We start from the raw sequence: 20,838 nt of genomic DNA on the forward strand, positions 1-20,838 counted from the left end.
GTGGCACTGGCAGTATTTACAAAGAAAAGATTACATGTGTCTCAAATTAAATGAAACAACTCAGGGAAGAATATTTTCTCCAAATGGAAAATCCTGTATAAATTCTAACCACCACAACCACCACTACACTGAGGGCAGGAAGCTATTTTGTCTGTTCATTTTTCTGCCTGCCTGATGGTTCCTTTAGGACTTTTTATTTGTTTCAAATCCGCACCATATGAAAGGAAAGAACCAAATCACAGAGCTGGAAATCTTCAGAAGTTTCAGCATCATATGCGATCCCTGCAGGGTCTCTTCTTATTTGGCTCACTGGCGTAAATACTAATAAATGTTTTCAGCTATGGCTCTGGTGAGACTTGTGTCTAGATCGTTGGAATCTTAGTAATAACTTTGATATAAGTCAGCCAGGTGATTCTTAGCCCTTATTTCACAAAGATCCAGGTTGTCCAAAAACATGCCAGAGTTTCAAAACTTTCAAATCAGTCAGTTCTATTTAAATAATGTCAGAATGTCAGAAATATGTCTAAAAGACTGTAAGGCAATGATTTAACATCAATATTAGTTTTAAAGTAGTTGTACTAAGATGGACAAAAAAATGCCACGCGTGGAGATAATAATGATAGGTTATATTTTTCAATGAGTTTTAAAATGGTAAATGCATTAATTTGAAAGGCCAATTCATCTAGCAAGCTTTATTTATAAATTATGTAAGACTTGACAACCACAAAATATAGAAAACTCATTGATAGAATTAAAAGTAATTTTAATTTTTTGCTTATCTGCATTTTTAAATTTTTCTACATGAATTGCTTAGGTAGTAACCATAAATATACACTTGTAAAATAATAATGCCACTGCCTCAATAAATAACTTTTTATATTTGCATATTTTACTTATAAATAAGTGAACATTATTTTCATTTTGTACATTTTGCCAATAAAATATTATAATCACCTTCTCATGTTCCAACATAATCTTTGAAAACATTTTCAATGGCTAATAATATATTCTATAAATATAAAATAATTAATTTAAACTTGCCCTATTTTTTTTTCAGAAATATATCTAAAGTGCTACTGTTCTTTTCACTGATAAATTAAAATTAATGGCTTTATCCTCTCCTCTATAACCAGCTCATTAAAAACAAATAAGTACATACATACATGCATATACAAATAAATGGTTCAAACAAATCTAACCAGAAATGGAAAACTTTTTTGTTGATAAACTAAAATGAAATTCTAGGAAAGAATGAAGAGTAAATACAATTACACTACTGAAGATTTCAGGACTAGAAGTTCAAATGCCATTCTGTATTACTCATTCAAAAGCATCCAATAAGAAAAAAATATCTACACACACACACACACACACACACACATACACACACACACATACAAACCTGGATTTAAGCAGGATAGGCAGAGTTTTTAAATAAATCTGAAGTACTTCCTGAGGCAAGCACTGGTTATGAAGGCTACACACATGAGTTCGAGCTGAAGTAACGTTTAGGTGTTGACAATGATGTGCTAATTCAACTCCTCTTTGGAGCACAGGATTAAAGATGTAATTATATAACTTCCACTGAACAACTACATTGCCTTTCTGGATTAAATTGCAAATGTGATTTGCAATCTGTATACTATGTAATCTATCTTCTTCAAAAACAAAGTTCTGATAAGCCTTTAAAGCATCCCATTTCCACAACAAGTCTTCAGATCCACTGCTGGGCAGGATGCCTTGAAATCTGTAAGAAGGACTGAGTAAACTTGAGGAAGGTTCAGCATCACATGAGTGTCCCTGAAGTGTCTCTTCTAACTTGGCTAGTTGGTCAGAGTCAACAGTACAAATATTGCAAGCTGCTTTTTTAATTTTTTGCGATATCTCTGCTCCTCCTAACTGATCCAAAATAAGTTTGTTAAGGATATTCAATATATGCTGCTGAAAATTTTTCAGTGCTGGCGACTTAAAAGCATGGAGCAAAGGAATGATTACAGATTTGGGATCCATACAACAGCATATTCCGACGTTATGGACACCTGACAGAATCTGGACGCAAGTGCTGCTCGAAGAAGCCTGCTGCAGCAAACGCAAGCACTGATGAGCACACACTGCAATACAGCAGCATCGCTCCGGATAGTACACATCTCCATCTGCAGTCTCTTCAAATGGGTTTTTGGAAACCTGGCTTTTAAAAGCTGAAACCAGAAGACCTGAGAGATCTCGGTGATGATGCATAAAATGGGAATATTCACAACGCCTGTGTCTTTTTCTTGTACACATCGAATGATGAAGTTGCTCTGATTTCACTTTTTTGACAGTGCTCATTATTTTCATCACGCTACTTACTAGGGCTTTCAAGTGTTCTGAGGCCTCGGGAGGAACACCAACTCTTGAAACCAGCCATTCCATTTGAAGAACTGCTGTTTCGAATAAATTGAGTCCATGATGCTGGATAAATTCCTGAACCAAATCCATGGCCTGACTGAAGTAGAAGGGATTTGAAGCTGCACTTTGAAGACAAGAGATCAGAATCTGTAGAACTCCTTCCAGAAGCTCAGGTAAAAGAAGGGCTCTATGACGATACTTGGAAAACACAAAATCTTCCTGAACCTCTTGTAGTGTTTTCTTTTGTCTTGGTGCAAAAGGGTCAGGCTGCTTTTCTAAGCAAGTTCTAATTTTTAAAGCTGCCCTAAGCAATTCGGTTAAATTTTTTCTAAGACTTTCTGGCATCATCTCTGCTATACTAACATCTACTGACATAAGATGCAACACTGTTCGAAAGAGCATCCGTTGAATCAAAGCCACTGGTTCTTCAGTCCAACCTGCAGAAACCACTTGACTCTCTAAGTTGTTGCTTAGATTACAGCAGTCCCCAAAGCCTGCTAAGAATTCAGTCAGTGTGGGTACTACACTGGCTGCTAGAGCAGAATTATGATTCAAAGTAATATCAAACTTACAAACTTTTTCTAATAAAGATAACAAAACATGACACAAGTCAAATGGAGAATTGTTCATGTTACTGATAACAGACAAGGCAGCCGTCTCACTTAAAATGTCAGCGTTTGACTCCTGTCTTGGAATACTCTCTCTGGAATTTTCCAAAGCCATGGTATCAGGAGGAGTCTGTTCTTCTTTGGTTGCTAAGTGGTCAAGTTTAGCCGTAGGGTGGTCTTCTTTAGGAAACTGTGATACACAATGCTGCAGCAGATGGGGCCTTCTATGCTTATTCATTGCTATGCTCTTTTCATCCGAATTGGCTTCTGAATCCGAGGTGGAGAGCTGTGTCTTTCTTGCATCTTTTATAGAATAACGGTGGGTAATTTTACGTTGTCGTCTGCTTTTTCGAAAGATGTTTACTTTTGCAGAAACCTGACCAGACAGAGTACCTCCTTCTAAATGTAATTTTTCCTGAGTAGATTTTTGTGAATTTGAGTTCTTTTCTTTGGTCAGGATTATATCAGCTGAGAGTGGTAGATCAAAATCTAATGAAATAAAGAAAGAAGACTTAGAATAGCTCAATGTTTTAAAAATTCAATTTGTATAGGTGACAACTCCCTTAGTTGCCACCCACTTCAGGAGTTTATCCTCAGTATATTTCTGCTACAGGGCTGATTCATTTCAGTTATGTTATGTCTCTGAGTTACTTTCTCCCAACTTATCCTCACTCTAAGAACACCAGGTGGTATTGGTTCAAAGGATACAAACTGATATTAAAAATAACAAAGGAGAATAGAATTAAGAAAGTGAATCTGATCTAAAGTCATATATTACTTTAGATCTAACTTCAACATAAGAGATGCTTTAGATTATCTGCTATTTAGTGCTACTGTTCATACCATTTTACAAATCTCCTTCCTTAGTACCACTAATTAAGACACAAACACATATTATATTTCAAAAACAGTATTTAGTTTATAGGCCTGATATAACTTAAGAACTAAAAATTTCCAAAGTTATTTCGAAAGCATGCACTATGCACCAAATGTTTAACTGAAGTTAAAAGAGTTGTTCATTCAAGTTATTCCTCACATGTCTCATGTACTGAACTAGGCACCAGTCATTTCAACACTATTTCAACAACACTATTTCATCCTCAGTGCACAGATAGGTTCTGGAGTGTAATTAACACTCACTAAAAAAATAATTAAATTGGTCTTTCCTTTTGCAATAATATATAAGAAAATCTATGCAAAAGATATAGTTAAAATTTAGAGTAAATAAATAAAAATCTGTAAATAAAAGATTTGTGCTATAACTAACAGAGGAAAACAAGTCAGGTGAGAAGAGGAAAAATTAAAAAGAATTTGACAAATTCCACCCACGCAAATGATGCAGGCAATGAAGACAACCTCCCCAAAAGAGCATTAATCAGATTTCTTAAGTGATTAACAATTTGTGAATTCTTCAAACTCAGAAGAGAATAAAAGCAGAGAGTTAGGGAATCAACAAATAAGCAGGAAAACAATATTACAAGACCTTAGATAACTCCCTAAGGGGTAACTAAAAATGAAATGGAATTCACTAAAAATATAGGCATTAAAATACAATATAGAAGGGCTTTTTTTCTTTTTCTTTTTTTTTGCCTGAGAAATCTTCAAACATTTCACAACTCACATATGACAGAAATGGTCAAAGGTAAAATATTAAAAGTTTCACGTACTATATGTGTGCAATATTTTCAAAATAAAAAATTAAAAATATCTATTGATCTTAGATGGAATAATTCTACTTAGCCTTGAAACAAAACATTACATCAAATTTTTCCTTTAAAGGCAACATTACAAAAACTAAATGAAACACTGTAAAAGTCATTTATAGAGTACTGCTAATAGAAAACCATCTTTACAAGCATAGAAACTTTATTTCTTCCAACTTTTTACTATCCATTTTTCTGATGTTATGCTGCATACCTAAATTTCCTCCTTTTGATAAATGTTCTGCTTCTTCATATATTTTCTAATCATCAATACATTTGAGTAATCCCCTAGGAAGCACCATGATTTTTGTATTATTGAAAGAATTAATTTAGTATATATTCAATCACAATAATAATACTATTCTGAATCAGAAGCTGTGTCAACCATTCAGGCAGGAGTAACTTCTCAATGGAATTTTTTTCCAGTGGAATTCTGATAATGCCAGTGATACGATAAAGAAAAAAAAATACCTGCTGCTTTTTCTTCGTGAACAGGTATCCTCCACACCAGTGGAAGGAGAGACAGAAGAAGAGTCAGGAGTTCTTCTCTACACGTCAATGCCTGCGTCAGAAACAAAAGAATCCTTCATGTTCTAAGAGGATGAGAGACATTCACTCCTAATATCTTGTCTTAAATTGAACAAAAACCCCTTTTTCTTGAAAGGCTGTTTTTGAGAAGCTAAGAATCAGGTTAACCTATCTTAAATCCAGTCAAGCTGTGATACTTTTAAGTTTATAGGCCTTTCCAATGACAGAAGAATGTAAGAATATTTGATGGTATTTAGCACATTCTTGCTGATATTCCCCAAAATAGCTGTTATTACCACCATGCACATCACAAGAATTCCTCACCTATGAAAAAAAAAAAAACTGATTTGCTAGGTGAAAATGAAAAGTTAAGTCCTAAGTTAAGCAAACCAATAACACAAAGTTACTAGAAAAAAGTAAAGTCCTCATGCTGTTAAATGTAAAGCTCAGAGATAACAATTTTTAAAAGAGAAATTGATGTTATTAATAAATAATATATACAATAAGAGAAAGACTTATTAGTGAAGGTAATCCAATACATATTTATTAACTGCACACTATGTTCACAGGACTACTGTCTTACCCTTTCTGGAAGATATGGTCCAAGCCCTGGAGAAGTCCCCTCATTTGGTCCATAAGATACATACATACAAACAGTTAAAGAACAATAGAAGGCATGTAGTATGAGCAGTGGTGGTATAGGTATTCAGTCTAGGAGTTCAGAAAAAGGAGCAATCATTATCAGCTAGAAGTTGGAACTGGATGGGAGGTGGACCTCAAACACCTGGAGCATGAGTGGTCAAGGATTTAATGACAAACCAAGTTTGAAATCTTTCCTTACACCAATCAGTGGGAGGCAGTCAGGGTGACACCATCAGATTTGCTGAACAGAATTGGGGGAAGGGACAGCAGTCAGTACTAGAGACAGGGAACCAATAATCCAGATGAGAGAGATGATGACTATCTCAAGTACAGTGACAACAGAAGTGAAAAGGAGACACATTTGAGAAACTGTGAGGTAGAACTAAAATGACTTGCAGTTGATTATTTATGGGCCTGTGGGAGGAAAGAAAAAGATCTAAAAGGATTCACAGGTTTCTGGTTTAGCCATCGAGGCTAGCAAATGATGTGTTCACCGATACAGGAAATTTAGGAGTGGTATTAGGTGGGGTAAAGATGATGGATTCACATACTGAGTCTGAGATGCCTGTGGGATATATCCAAAGAGAGGGCTTTCCGTAAACACTGAATATATACATCTGGAACTTAAGAAAAAAATGTGAAGTAAATAAAAAGATTTGGGAGACATGAGGGTGGAAGTCAAGAAAATATATGAGATTTCTCAGAATGAGAGTACAGAAAGATAAGAAGAGACTGCTGAGAATGGCACTCTGGAGAATATTTAAAGAATTAACGATGGGCCCTGCTGGAGAGAAGCCAGCAAAAAAGACAGAAAAGTAGCCCTCTCAAAGAGACATACAACCAGAGAAACCAAGGAAGATAGCAGTTGAGCAAAGAGTCAACAGGGACAAACCTGTTGCTCTTTAGCTATGTAAGATGACAGCTGAAAAGCATTTAGCAACTAGAGGGCTGCGGTGACCTTAACAAATACGGTTTTAAGGGTGTGATTAGTTCCATATACTGAAGAGTCAAAGGAAGTGAGAAAGCCAAGTCAGAACCTTCAGACTGTTCCTTCTAGCATCCTAGTTTTGAAAAGACTCAAAAGTCTTTGAAAGTAACGTCTACCCCTCCTTTTCAAAAAGGTTTAGATGCCTCTTCATAACATGATTCCTGTTGACTGTCCGATTTCAGCTCCTACCACCACACCTGAGCCCACCTCACGTGTCCAGCTGGTAAGGGTTTCACCTGGACACCGCTGGTCTCTGTACTCCCCAGTATGACTTCCTTACATACACTATTTCTGCAGTTCTCCTATCCCCATCCTCCCATCTGCCAAACGCCAACTAATTCTTCAGGTTCTAGTTCCCCTCTGGAGAGACTTAATCTAATACCCTGCCCTCGGTAAATTTAGCTTTCATGATTTACTTCCATTCCAGCAACCATTTGCTGAATATGGTTAATGTCTAAATGCCCATCTTCCTCTTTTATTCATTCATCTAGTATTTATTGAGCCCCCTTCTATGGGCCAGGCACTTCAGATGTGGGGGTGAATAAGAAAGACAACATCCATATTCTCATGAGGCCAACATTCTAACAGAGGAGACAGAAAATAATGGACACAAATAAGAACACTTTAGATGGAAAGCTGGGCTATGAAGGAAATTAACCAGGAAAGGGACTGCAGAGTGACAAAAGGAGGCTGTTTTGGATAAGCTCTTTAAGATGGGCCATTTGAGCAGATAACTGACGAGAAAAAGGCATTTATACAAAGATTTGGAGGCGCTCCTAGCAAGTATTTGAAGGCCTAAGAATGGGTTTGGCTTTTTCCATGGAAAGCAAGAAGGCCAGTGTGGCTGGAGTCTATAGCAAGGGGGAGACGAGGCTGGAGGCTGTAGTTTGGACAGGTGAACAGTGTCAGATTTAATGGGGCCTTGGAAGCCATGCAAAGTCGTCTGGACTTGCCTCTAAATATGATGGGAAACTTTCCCTGACAGACTTCCCAGTCCTCTCTCAAGCATGAACTCCAGGGCTCAGGCCCTAATCCTCAGCAATCACCCCCTTTTCTGTCACCCAACACATAGCTGGGTATTCAATAAATGGTCGCTGTGTGAATGACTTTAAATTCTGGGTGCAATGCAAAAAATGGTTCAAAGGGCTCATTTCCATATGATTTACTTCAAAACTAATAAGGCTAAAGATGCCTGGATAACATTTCCAAGTATAGCTCATACTCAGTATACCTCAATATCTTTTTAGTCGCTGGTAAAAATGTACATGGTCTTAAAAAAAAAGGAAGCCAGTTTTAGGCACGACTTCCTGCAGAGTCCTCCTAATCCAAGTCATTACCTTTGGCAGACGAACGAATAGCATTCTAACAGAGCATGCAGAAACCTCGAGGCTCTGTGAAGAAGCACAACAGACACACTGCCCTAACACTGCGGCTCCACAACAGTGCCCTGGCAAATCATCACCACGGCGTGAACAGACACTCCTGCCTCCTGGCCTCGCGTGACGCAGGGTCTGGAACATCCCTCACTCCTTTCCACTTAGCTAAGCCTTCCAAACACCCTGGAGGCCCAGCCACAGCAATGCCTCTTCTGTGACGCTTGTCCTCCACTCCAACCTAAGACTACCGGTCTCCTCTCAGGACTTCCAGCCTGTTGCTGCCATTTCACCAACCAGGTGAGTTCTTATAAACCACGGGCCTTTCAAAAGAATGAGCTCGAAGCAAAGGCAGATTTTTGGTTTTTTTGTCACTTCTACTGGAACTGAAGTCCTGAGGGGAACATCCCTCACTCTCTTGCTGCCCAATATAGCTGTGGAGAAGAGAAGTTCTTTCATTCTTCACATTCAATTACCATAATTTCTAGCAGAATTCAACATCAGAGCAGCTCTCTTGAATCCTCTGGACCTATTACTTTTTTAGGTATTGTAAATTCCCAGATTTATTTATGCTTTCTAGCCCCAAAGTCATAAAATCTTTTTATCTTATTTGTGGGAACCCTGGCAAACTAGAACTTGTAACCTCCTATTTCAAACCAAGCTCTAGTTTTCACCCAATGCCCTAAGTATATACAATAGTCACATACACTACTGGGCTCAAATGAGCCTCCTGCCTCAACCTCCCAAGTAGTTAGGATGACAGGGACGTGCCATCACACTTGGCTAATTTTTTTAATTTTTACTTTTTTTAAAGATGGCTCTTACTATGTTGCCCTAGCTGGTCTTAAACTCTTAGCTCAACAGATTCTCCTACCTCAGCCTCCTGAGTAGCTGGGACTGCATGTGCAAACCAGCATGCCTGGCAAGAAATATATTTTAAGTACCTACCAGATGCCAAGCACTAGCCCTTTTCATAACTATTGTTTAGACTGAGTTTTTAATTAACTGCCTGTCCTAGTCATCCAGAAGTAGAAGTGACAGGATGGGAGAGAATGGGCAAGTGAGCCAGTGGGAAAGGGCTGAGATCTCAAACCAGGCTGATGTCTAGGAAGTTGCAAAGGTAGATGGGCACTGGATCACTGGAGTTCAGCAGCCTCTGGATAACATGCTAAGGAACTTAATCCAGAATGTGACTGGAAAGCTACTGAAGTTATTTTGGTATTTAGATATTATTAGTATTACTTTAAATCTGTATCTCAACATGCTAATTAAATGTAACCTTCCATGCATATGGAAGAATATATGGTATGTGCTATATATATCCTCTATTTCTTGTATTTTATAATTATTTCTAATGTACATATGCATATATGAGGGAGGACCCCCCAAAAATCTAGAATTTATTAATAAAAAATTGTGTATTTATTCTTTTTTTTTTTTTTTGGTTTAAACAACAAACATTTGTTTCTCACAGTTCTGAAGGCTGGAAAGTTCAAAATCAAGATGCTGGCAGATTTTGTTCATGGTGAGAACCCTATTCCTGGCTTGTAGAGACTGTCTTCACATAGTGGAGAAAAAGTATTCTAACATGTTTAACTTCAGTCACCTTCAAAGTACTCTCTGTTTGATGCAATATACCTATCAAGACGCTTTATCCACTGCTCAAAACAGTTTTGGAACTTGTCAATTTTGATGCCTTTTAGCACTTCTGGCTTTTGTTTCACCTCTTCCACGTGGGCAAACATTTCCCTTTGAGGACTTTTTTCAACCAAGGAGACCAAAAAAAGTTGCTCAGGGCAAGACTGGGTGACTAGGGAGGGTGGGGTATCAGGTTCATGCCGTTGTTTTGGTCAAAAACCACTGAACACTCAGTGTGATGCAGACAGGTGCACTCGTAAATCACCTATCATAAAACTGGCAAATGCATTGAAAGAAATCTAAAAAAAAAAAAAATCACAGAAGCTGAATGCAGCCTCTCACAACAATGCTAGCTAGTAACTGATGCTGATAGGTTCCAAGAACATTTACCTAGTGGGGAAGCCTGTACTATAAGGGGCCCGCCCTCCAAAAAATAATTCCAGTTTTTTGGGGGTCCCTCCCTTGTACACACACATACCAAAATTACCTTATCAGTACTGTAAATAGTAGTGTTGTCTTTCCTTTTCTTTTCTAGCTGTATATATCTATAGCTCAAGGTAATATTAAGTTTGTTTTATGTTCTATAACTTCATGAAACAGTTTTCTGCATAAATTTTTGGATCTTTCTGAAAATAGTATTTTGATTTATCCATCTTTTCCACATTTAGCTGTAATTACTTTCATATTCCAGTTCGCTGTTCCATGTCTTTAAAACATGATACCAAACAAAAACAGTAACAGAGTTATGCTTACACTGGTCCTATGCAGAGTTTCTTATTTAAAATATTATTCACTGCACAAAGAAATCAAAGATGACACAAACAAATGGAAAAATATTCCATGCTCATGGATTGGAAGAGCCAACACTATTAAGATGTCCATCCTAGCCAAGGCAATCTACAGATTTAACGCAATACCTATTAAGTTACCAGCAGCATTCTTCTCAGACCTGGAAGCAATACAGGAATTCATATGAAAACATAAATGACCACAAATCGCCAAAACAATCCTAAGCAAAAAACAACAACAACAACAAAAAAAAACAGAGTGGGAGGTATCACACTCCCAGACTTTAAACTCTATTGTAAAGCTACAATAACCAAAACAGCCTGGTATTGGTACAAGAATAGGCATATAGACCAATGAAAAGGATAGAGATTCCTGAAGCAAATCTCAATTTCTCAACCAACTCATCTTCCACAAAGCCTCCACCACCAACCACTGGGGAGAGGAGAACCTATTCAATAAAAGGTGCTGGGAAAACTGGCTGGCCACATGCAAAAGATTAAAACAAGATCCCTACTTATCACCATATACAAAAATCAACTCTAAATGGATCAAAGACCTAAATGTAAAACCTCAAACTATAAGAACCTTAGAAAATGCAGCCGGGCTCTGTGGCTCAGCCTGTAATCCCGTGCTTTGGGAGGCTGAGGTGAGTGGATTGCCTGAGCCTGCGGGTTTGAGACCTACCCGGGCAACTTGGCGAGACTTCATCTCTACAATAAATCAAAAACCAGACAGGCATGGTAGCGCATGCCTGTAGGTCCAGCTACTTGAAAGGCTGAGGCGGAAGGATCACCGGAGCCCAGCAGGTCGAGGCTGTGGTGGTTGGGAGTGGCCACTGCACTCCAGTCTGGGCAACAGAGTGAGACTCCAACTCAAAAAAAAAAAAGAAAATGCAGGAAATACTCTTATGGAAATCGGAACTGGCAACCAATTCCCGATCAAAACCCCAAGTGGCCATGCCATAAGAGATGAGATAGAAAGTGGGACCTCATCAAACTGAAAAACTTCCGCAAAGCCAAAGAAACCATCAAGAAAGTGGGGAGACAGCTCACAGACTGGGAAAAATATTTGCCAACTGTATGTCTGACAAAGGCCTAACATCCAGTATCTACAAGGAACTGAAACGTGCCAAAAAGAAAAAAACAAACAGCCCCTTTAAAAAGTGGGCAAAAGACATGAATAGACACTTCTCAGAAGAAGACAAATGAGCAGCCAACAAATACATGAAAAAACGCTCAGCCTCACTAGTCATCAAAGAAATGCAAATTAAAACTACATTGAGATATTACCTAACTCCAGTCAGGATGGCTATCATCAATAACTCAAAAAACAACAGCTGCTGGAGAGGATGTGGTGAAAAAGGAATACTTCTACACTGTTGGTGTGAGTGTAAACTAAATACAGCCTCTGTGGAAAACAGTGTGGCGATTCCTAAAAGATCTAAAAATCGACCTTCTATACAACCCCACAATCCCCATATTGGGAATATACCCGGAAGAACTCAAATCACTCTATAAAAAGGATACCTGCACACGTATGTTTATCACAGCATTGTTCACAGTAGCAAGAACATGGAACCAACCATGCTGCCCATCGAAAGAGCACTGGATAAGAAAAATATGGTACATATACACAATGGAATATTACACAGCCATAAAGAAGAACAAGATCACGAACTTCACAGCAACCTAGACGGATTTAGAGTCTATAACACTGAGTGATCTCTCACAGAAACAAAGAACTGAGTATCAATTGTTCTCACTTATAAGTGAACAATTATCATAATACTATAAGAAAAGGATTGGCAGTAGCGGGAAACTGCCGAGAGGTGGGTGGGGAAGTGGGATTGGTAGTAGTGGGAATCTGCCTGGGGAAGGGGGGCACACCTCATCAACAAGGGGACCTGCATAATGAACATTTGCATACTTAACCCTGAATTGTACCCACATCTTTATAATAAAATTAAAAAAAAAATATATATATATATATATATAATTGATTCTTCTATTTTTTGTATATGGTAGCAATTCTCTATTCTACTCTTGTTTTTAGAATTTGTGTCAATTTTATCAAATGTTTTTGATGACTCAGGATGGTTATGCTTTATGTACTGTTTTTCCCACTGATGTCTACTACTATGCTAATAGTTTTTCTTGAATTAGACCAGGATTTGCAGACTGTCTTCATGAAAGGCCATATAGTAAATAATTATAGACTGTGAGCCATATATTGTATTTATCACATACCTTTCTGTTTCATTTAACAACCCTTTAAACGATTCTTAGTTTTTATATGGTATTGTATGTTGTACAAACACATTCAATGGCAGCAGGATTTGGCCTGCAGGCTGTAGTTTGCCCAGACAGTCTTCACTCCCTGTACTCCTCCCTCTGAGCAAAGAATGGTTAATAATTAAGTGGCCATAAACTCTTTGTTAAGGTTCCAGAAGACTTAAGGTGGTACCTAGTAGACCCTGTCAGCTACACAAAAGTACTATGAAGAATCTTGAGGACACTGTTCTGCACAAGCTTTACATGACTAAAGTAGAGAGGTCTGTCTCAAAAACAGTGACAGATGTGGCTTTGGGGCATGAAGTGAACCCCATTAAGATTCAGAGGAAATCCATGACATTTTTAAGAACGTTATACTGGTAAAAAGTACTAACGGTTTTGCCTAAAAGGTACAGAAATAATCCAAAATGAAAAAAGGCCTCTGGGCCCCCACTTTTCTACAGGCAGGAAGCAAGGTGAGAAAGCTATACATGACTGACTATTCTGGAAAAAAGAAGACACCTCAGAGAGTGGAACCAAGAGTCAGGAGAAAAATAGACAGGGAACCACTCTCACAAAAGAAAAACATACTCCTAGTCCCCAGAATAGAGAGTGTGACACCAGGTGCCTGACTGGATTTCAGAACATCCATGGCTGAGGGACTGCTATGTGCCTCCTGTCTCTGTCCTTGTTGAATGTATCTATTGCAATTAACTTTCCCTGTATCATCACAATAAGCAGGGTGTATGGGGGGCAGAAAACCTGTCTTTTTCGTTTACAAGTTTCTCAATTAAGAAGGGCTGCAACAGATTACTGATCATGGAAGACTCATCTATATCTAGAACTGACGCATATCATGAGATCATGAACTTGGAACACGATGCCATGACGGAATAATACTTCAAGAAGCCTGGGAGGCAGGGAGTAAGTATGGAAGGAATGCTAGTAATTTTGGTCAGAGAGGAGACTATGGCAGACAAATATGGCCACACACTAATTAATCAAGTGATGAAGTCTATTTCCCCATCCTTTAAATCTGGGCTGACGTAGGGACTTGCTTTGAAAAATAAACTGATTGAAATGATGTTATGCGACTTCTTGCAACCTCCACATCCTCTTGGGATGCTTCCACCGTCACGTCATGTAAAGGTGAATCTAGCCTACTGAAAGAGGAGAGGCCACAGTGGGTGAGAACTGAGGCGGTCCAGTCAACACCCCTCAGTTAGTCTGCTGACTGCAAATTCAGGTGTAAGCCAGGCTGACACCACAAGAAGCCAAGATGGCTACTCCAGCAGAGCCCTGCCTGAGCTGCCAACTCACAGAATCGTGAGCAAATAAACCATTGTTATTTTATGCTACGGAGTTTTGGAATTCAGTCTGTTACACCACAACCAACTGATATACTCATTGCTCTAATCTACCAGTTGGGACAATGGGTCAATACCCAACTGGGGCAATAACCCAATAAATTATCTACTCTCTGTGGATCGCACCATCATGTAGATGTCCATTGTGATCATAAATTCACTACTCCAAGAGACAGGAATGCCAGCATTGCCCATACCCTCTCATTCATGCCAGACCAATAATGCATAGATAAACCTTGGTATGTGTAAACAGAAACTGCAGAACTAGATGTGGTACCTTAAAATTTACTTATGTATTATCATTCATTGCCTTTACTAGATTTAAGTGTGTTATTCTCTTCCGGAAATTCTTGCCAATATTATGAACGTACTTGCCAAATCTAAAGAATAATTTTAATGGACTATTCCCTTCCTTAAAAATCTCCCTAATAGTATGAGGATAAAATTAAGACTCCTTAATGGTATATGAGGCATGCCATGCCATGGTCTCTGCCTTTCAGTTCCTCTTCACTGCCCAGTCCCACTACATTCAGCCTTTGCTCTAACTTCACTAAACTACTTGTGGTTCACTGAGGGCGCTGTTCTTTCTCTAGCCCTCCGTGTTTTGCATCTACAGTTCCCTTGGTCTAGTGCTTCCTGCCGCTTTACATTACTAACTCCTATTTTGAGTTATCAATATCTCTAAGAAGCATTTCCTGATGACCCTCTCCTCTACACTCTCCAAATGCTTTTCACACTATTTTGCCATCATTTATTTATCTGTCCGTCTCTTCAAAAGCTAAGAGTTCTTTGTAAAGACAGTCTCTGTTCTTTCATCTCTGCATCTAGCAGAGGTGCTGGACCATAGTAGGCACTTAATTATCTGCTGAATAAACCAGTGAAAAAACTGTGTAGTCACACTTTTAAAGTCTGTTATGTATGACAGCTCAATAATTATGCTATTTTAAAGAGTTTCTGAGATTTTGATTGGGTTGGACCAAAACACATAGATCATGTTTAGAATACTGATTCATTCAACATACAGGCATTATATAATTTTCCATCCATTCGGATTTTCTTTAGTTTTTCTCAACAATGTTTTATAGAATGAAGAAGTACTGTACATATTTTATTAGAGTTATTCCTCGGTATTTGATATTTCTGATGCTATTTATATGGTATCTTTAAAAAAAGAGATCAAAAGACTGGATTTCTTTTTTTAATGTGGGGTAAGAAGATGAACAGAGCAGGGTATGCATCTTTTTTACTTGAGATAAGGTCTTGCTTTGTCACCCAGGCTGGAATACAGTGATATAATCCTGGCTCACTACAGCCTTGATTACCCAGGCTCAAGCAATCCTCCCACCTCAAGCCTTCTGAACAGCTGGGACTACAGGCACATGCTACCATGCCAGGTTAATTTTTTAAACTTTTTGTAGAGACAAGGTCTCACTACATTGCCCAGGCTGACCTTGAACTCCGGGCCTCAAGTGATCCTCCCACCCCAGCCTCCCAAAGTGCTGAGATTACACGCATGAGTCACTGCACCTGGTCAGTTAGCATATTAAATAATCAAAATTTCAAAATAAAAAGTCACTATAAATAGTCTAACATAATTTTTTATGATTTTAAATTTACTTATAGAAAAGTCATACAAGTATACAAAAATAGAATTATATTTAATCACACATTTAACAAATCACATTCAAGAAAAATAAAAATGCATAAAGTTGCAAATGTCCTAAAAAAAATACATGAGAGATAGATACCACAGTGAACAAATGCTCCCTAATTTACATTGTTAGATTCCTTAGCTTACAGTGAAAACAGGGGCACCATTTCATTTTAGCCTCTTATTTGCTTGATATGTGTATGTATTAGCAAAATGCTTTCATAGCAAGCAAATGTTATTTAACGTGGCCAAGATCATGATCTAATACCAGCAACATTCAAAGTATTAAAAAAAAATCTATCTGATTGGTGCTACAAAGACTTTATCTTTTCAATTCAAGATCATTGAAGTATTATTATCTAAAAACATTAATAGTCCCCTGAAAGAAGGTGATAGAATTTTTCCTTTCACAAAATAATTATTTGTTTTCTAATAAAATTAAATAAAGATATAAATTACATTTGACCTTCAAGTTAACCTTGTGAGAGTTACTAAATGTTTCTGGATCTCAGTTTTCTCATCTGCAAAAGAAAGGTAGAAGAAAGCGTCTTTCTCTTCCTGACTAGCTTTAATTAAATTCTGTTAATCCTAAAATAAGAAAACAGTAAAAACATATGGCCATACCATACATTAACCAAAATCAGTAACGTATGAAAATAGATGTATACAAGCTAAAGGACTCAGCAATTATTCATTTACACAAAAGGACTCCCTGCTTTCACTCTAGAATTAGCAGATTCCCTAAATATAATTGACACAAAACTTTTCAAAAACATATTTGATGTTTACTGAAAAGGCAAATTCATCATGTTTCTGAATTATAATCTTACATCTCTACTAATAATCATAGTTATCTCACCGTTATTAGGATAAAAAACATAGCAATATGAAACTTTTAGAGGAAAGGCCACTTATAATTTTAAGATATTTTAGGCTGGACGTGGTGGCTCACGCCTATAATCCCAGTACTTTGGGAGGCTGAGGTGAGAGGGTTGCCTAAGCCCATGGGTTCAAGACTAGCCTGGGCAACATGGCGAGACCTCATCTCTACAATAAATCAAAAAATTAGTCGGGCATGATGGCACATGCCTATAGTTTCAGATACTTGGAAGGCTGAGGCAGAAGGATCACCTGAGCCCAGCAGGTCAAGGCTGCAGTGGCCTTGAGCATGCCACTGCACTCTAGCACTCTAGCACTCTAGCCTGGGCGACAGAGTGAGAGACTCTAACTAAAAAAATTTTTTAAAAAGATATTTTAGACATTTTGAAAACATCTAAATATCTAAATAAACAATATGTCATAAATAGGAACTTTTAAAATTGGAGTAATATGAGAGAGAGGACTTTATCTCAAAGAGATTTCAGAAACTATAAAACCCAGACATTATGTATCTATAATTAACTATAAGATTCTGGTGAAAAGAATTGTTTGATATGAAAACATTACCTGATCAATGATAGAATTTAGCTTGGTAAGTAACAGAAATCCACGACCATGGACAAGGTACTGTCCGAGGGTTGCCATGTGTGTCTCCTCTTCTTCTTCCTCCCTGGCCTCCACCCTCTGAACCACTGCATTGCAAAGCTGGTTGACATCGGTCAGAAATTCACGTGCCAATGAGTTACTGTCGGTGCTCATGACCGAGCTATAAAGTAAATATTACAAAAAAGATTAGAAAAATAAATACATTTTTAGTTTTAAAGCAATGTGTTTTTGTTGTTGGTTTGTTTCTAACAGAAAATTAACTTAGATTTATTGGGTATTGGTACTCAATTCTGTAATTTTTCAGGCACAGTTCTGACCTAGTCAGGCGCTCCTTAAATAATTCCTGCCACGGCAGAAATGAGTCCCAAGTTTGAACTGCCTAGGTACAGCCAAGAATGGGTAAGTAACAGTACTTAGATAGAAAACATTTTCTCTCTGGAATAAAATAAAAATAAGCCCACTACGTATAAGATGTTCTTGCTTTACATGTTTTAAGACAGATAAAGAAATATTTTAAAAATATTAACCATTTCACCTGATGGAGCCCACAATCACTGATCTACCCTCCCCAAACACCAGAGGTCAGATACTGTAAGGAAAAAAAAAAAAGGTGAATAAAACTTTAATAATTCTAGCAGCTAAAGTTATGCAACTCCACTTGTTACTATATACATGTACCAAATAAAGGGTAATGGGACATTTTAAGAGTAAGGAAAATAATAAGGTAAAGTAGACAGATGGAGAAGGAACAAAAAAATAGAGAAAAATGTACATATTCAGAAGAAAAAATCACGAACAACAAAATCCCCAAAAGGCTTCAAAATAACTTCATCATTGTGCTAAAAGTAAGTTTGAGACACGCAGTCACCTTTAAAAAGTGACTAACCCAGAGATGTTAAATAAGATATATATTGCCTCATCACCCTTTTTGGGGGGAGCCCTCCCCACAGTCCTTGCTGAGAGGGCAATGGGCCATATGACTATGCCTCCTGCCAAGAGACAGTGGGGCTCTGGGTCTTAATCAATTGAAGCACACCTGATTCAGCCACAATCCATGCTGGCCACAGATGTGACTCGTGTAGTGTGGCAGCAAAGAGAAATAGGACCAGTCAGGTTTCCTTTCTTTCTCTTAGACATTTGAACTGAAATATCATAGTTGATGCGCAGAAAGATCACATAAAGGTGGGCCTGTGGTGGTCAGTATGAAGCAGTTGAAGCTCATACCAACTGAGTAAAAATTAGCTAACAGGATGCAAAGAGAAGCAGATAAACAAGAAAGAGAAAAACCAGAGAAATTCCCAATACTACTTTGCTTCCTCCTCATTCTAGGGCCTCTTAGCTCAATAATTAATAACCTAATTTATATTCAATCCATACTTATCCAACTTAAACATATTTCACCTAATCTGTTACCAATTTTATATGTGATTATTTAGTACACCACTAAAGAATTAAACAATGACACAATGCTTTCATATCACATAGAATGTTTCCTTACAGTATCACCTTATGGGCCACTATGACCATCTACAAATACAGCGTTTTTAAGACCACTGCATTAGCACTCCTGGGATTTTCTTTCAAAGCTGCTAACTTCATTCTCTAAGTTTTGATGCTGGTACTTTCTTCATTTTACCAACCAGATGGGACCAGCAGAAAGCTTCAGAAAACAATCAGGAAAACATTTAAAACCCCACAGCAAAGCACAGATGTCAACTGAAGCACTGCCAATGTGAAAGTCTATCACCAGCTTCACTCATGCACAAGCAAGGTGAACCACTTCATAAGTGTAGCCCCCTAACAAGTGCTTCTAAGACAGCAACCACTACAAATCACACATTTCACAATTTTAAAATATTAAAAATGTGAAAAACTAAACAATTATAGTAAGAATTAGAACCTAACAACCACATGTAGATTGAAACAGGACCCCTACCTATCCCCATACACAAAAATCAACTCGAAATGGATCAGAGACCTAAACATAAAACCTCAAACTATAAGAACCTTAGAAAATGCAGGAGACACCCTTATGGAAATTGGAACTGGCAACCAATTCCCAATCAAAACCCCAAGTGCCCATGCCATAAGAGATAAGATAGACAAATGGGACCTCATCAAACTGACAAGCTTCTGCAAAGTCAAAGAAACCATCAAGAGAGCAGAGAGACAGCCCACAGACTGTCTCTTTTTGCCAACTTTATGTCTGACAAAGTCCTAACATCTAGAACCTACAAGGAACTTGAATGTGCTGAAAAGAAAAAAACAAACAGCCCCATTACAAAGTGGGCAAAAGATATGAATAGACACTTCTTAAAAGAAGACATACAAGCAGCCAACAGATACATGAAAAAATGTTCAGCCTCACTAGTCATCAAAGAAATGCAAATTAAAACCACACTGAGAGACTACCTAACTCAAGTCAGAATGGCCATGATCAATAACTCAAAAAATAACAGATGCTGGAGAGGATGTGGCAAAAAGGGAATACTTCTACACTGTTGGTGGGAGTGTAAACTATGCAGCCTCTGTGGAAAACAGTGTGGCAATTTCTAAAAGCTATAAAAATCAACCTTCCATATGACCCCACAATCCCCCTACAGGGAATATACCTGGAAGAACCCAAATAACTCTATAAAAAAAGATACCTGCACATGTATGTTTATCGCAGCATTGTTCACAATAGCAAGAACAAAGAACCAACCATACTGTCCGTCGAAAGAGGACTGGATAAGAAAAACATGGGACACATACATGATGGAATATTACACAGCCATAAAGAAGAACAAAATCATGAACTTCACAGCAACCTGGATAGACTTAGAGTCTATAATACTAAGTGACCTTTCACAGAAACAAAGAACTGAGTATCATCTGTTCTCACTCATAAGTGCACCTTGAACAGCTATCGTAATACTATAAGAAAAGGATTGACAATAGAAAGAAACTCTGGGGGTATGAAGCAGTGGGGAGGTGGGATTGGTAGTAGTGGAAAGTGCCTGGGGAAGAGGGTGCACACCTCATCAACAAGGGTACCTGCACAATGAATATTTGTATACATAACCCTGAATTGTACCCTACATTTTTAAAATAAAAATTTAAAGGTAGGGGAAAAAAAAGAATTAGAACCTACCTTCTAGACGATAATAAAAATCAACATGAATTTTTAGATATGACAATTAATGAAGAAATACTTTAATCTCACTTTATAAAAGCATAAGATGCCATATCAGTAAAAAAAAACTTTATAATATACACATAAATGCATGTTTTTCATGATTTAAAAATGTACATAAAATATATACATGCTTACGTGAATAGGATATTACATATAAATGATGCATTACTTACTTTATTTCATAGATAGGTAGATAGATAGATGTAGATTTTTTTTTTTTTTTTTGAGTC

The 20,838-nt window shown here is 37.7% G+C and overlaps 1 protein-coding gene across 1 annotated transcript in view; it reads right to left on the reverse strand.

The window, feature by feature from the left end:
• Window positions 1–20,838, reverse strand: part of LYST (lysosomal trafficking regulator) — a 204,510-nt gene that overhangs the window by 129,161 nt on the left and 54,511 nt on the right. Inside the window, exons 3-5 of the mRNA XM_008053632.2 lie at window positions 17,392–17,590; window positions 5,171–5,261; window positions 1,403–3,485 (exon numbers count right to left, since the gene is read on the reverse strand). Of these exons, the coding sequence (XP_008051823.1) occupies window positions 1,403–3,485; window positions 5,171–5,261; window positions 17,392–17,583 (2,366 nt within the window). The 5' untranslated portion in view covers window positions 17,584–17,590. The remainder of the gene's footprint in view (window positions 1–1,402; window positions 3,486–5,170; window positions 5,262–17,391; window positions 17,591–20,838) is intronic.

The sequence above is a fragment of the Carlito syrichta genome, unplaced genomic scaffold (genome assembly GCF_000164805.1).
Source record: "Carlito syrichta isolate Samal-C Ts95f unplaced genomic scaffold, Tarsius_syrichta-2.0.1 Scaffold288337, whole genome shotgun sequence".
NCBI lineage: Eukaryota > Metazoa > Chordata > Mammalia > Primates > Tarsiidae > Carlito > Carlito syrichta.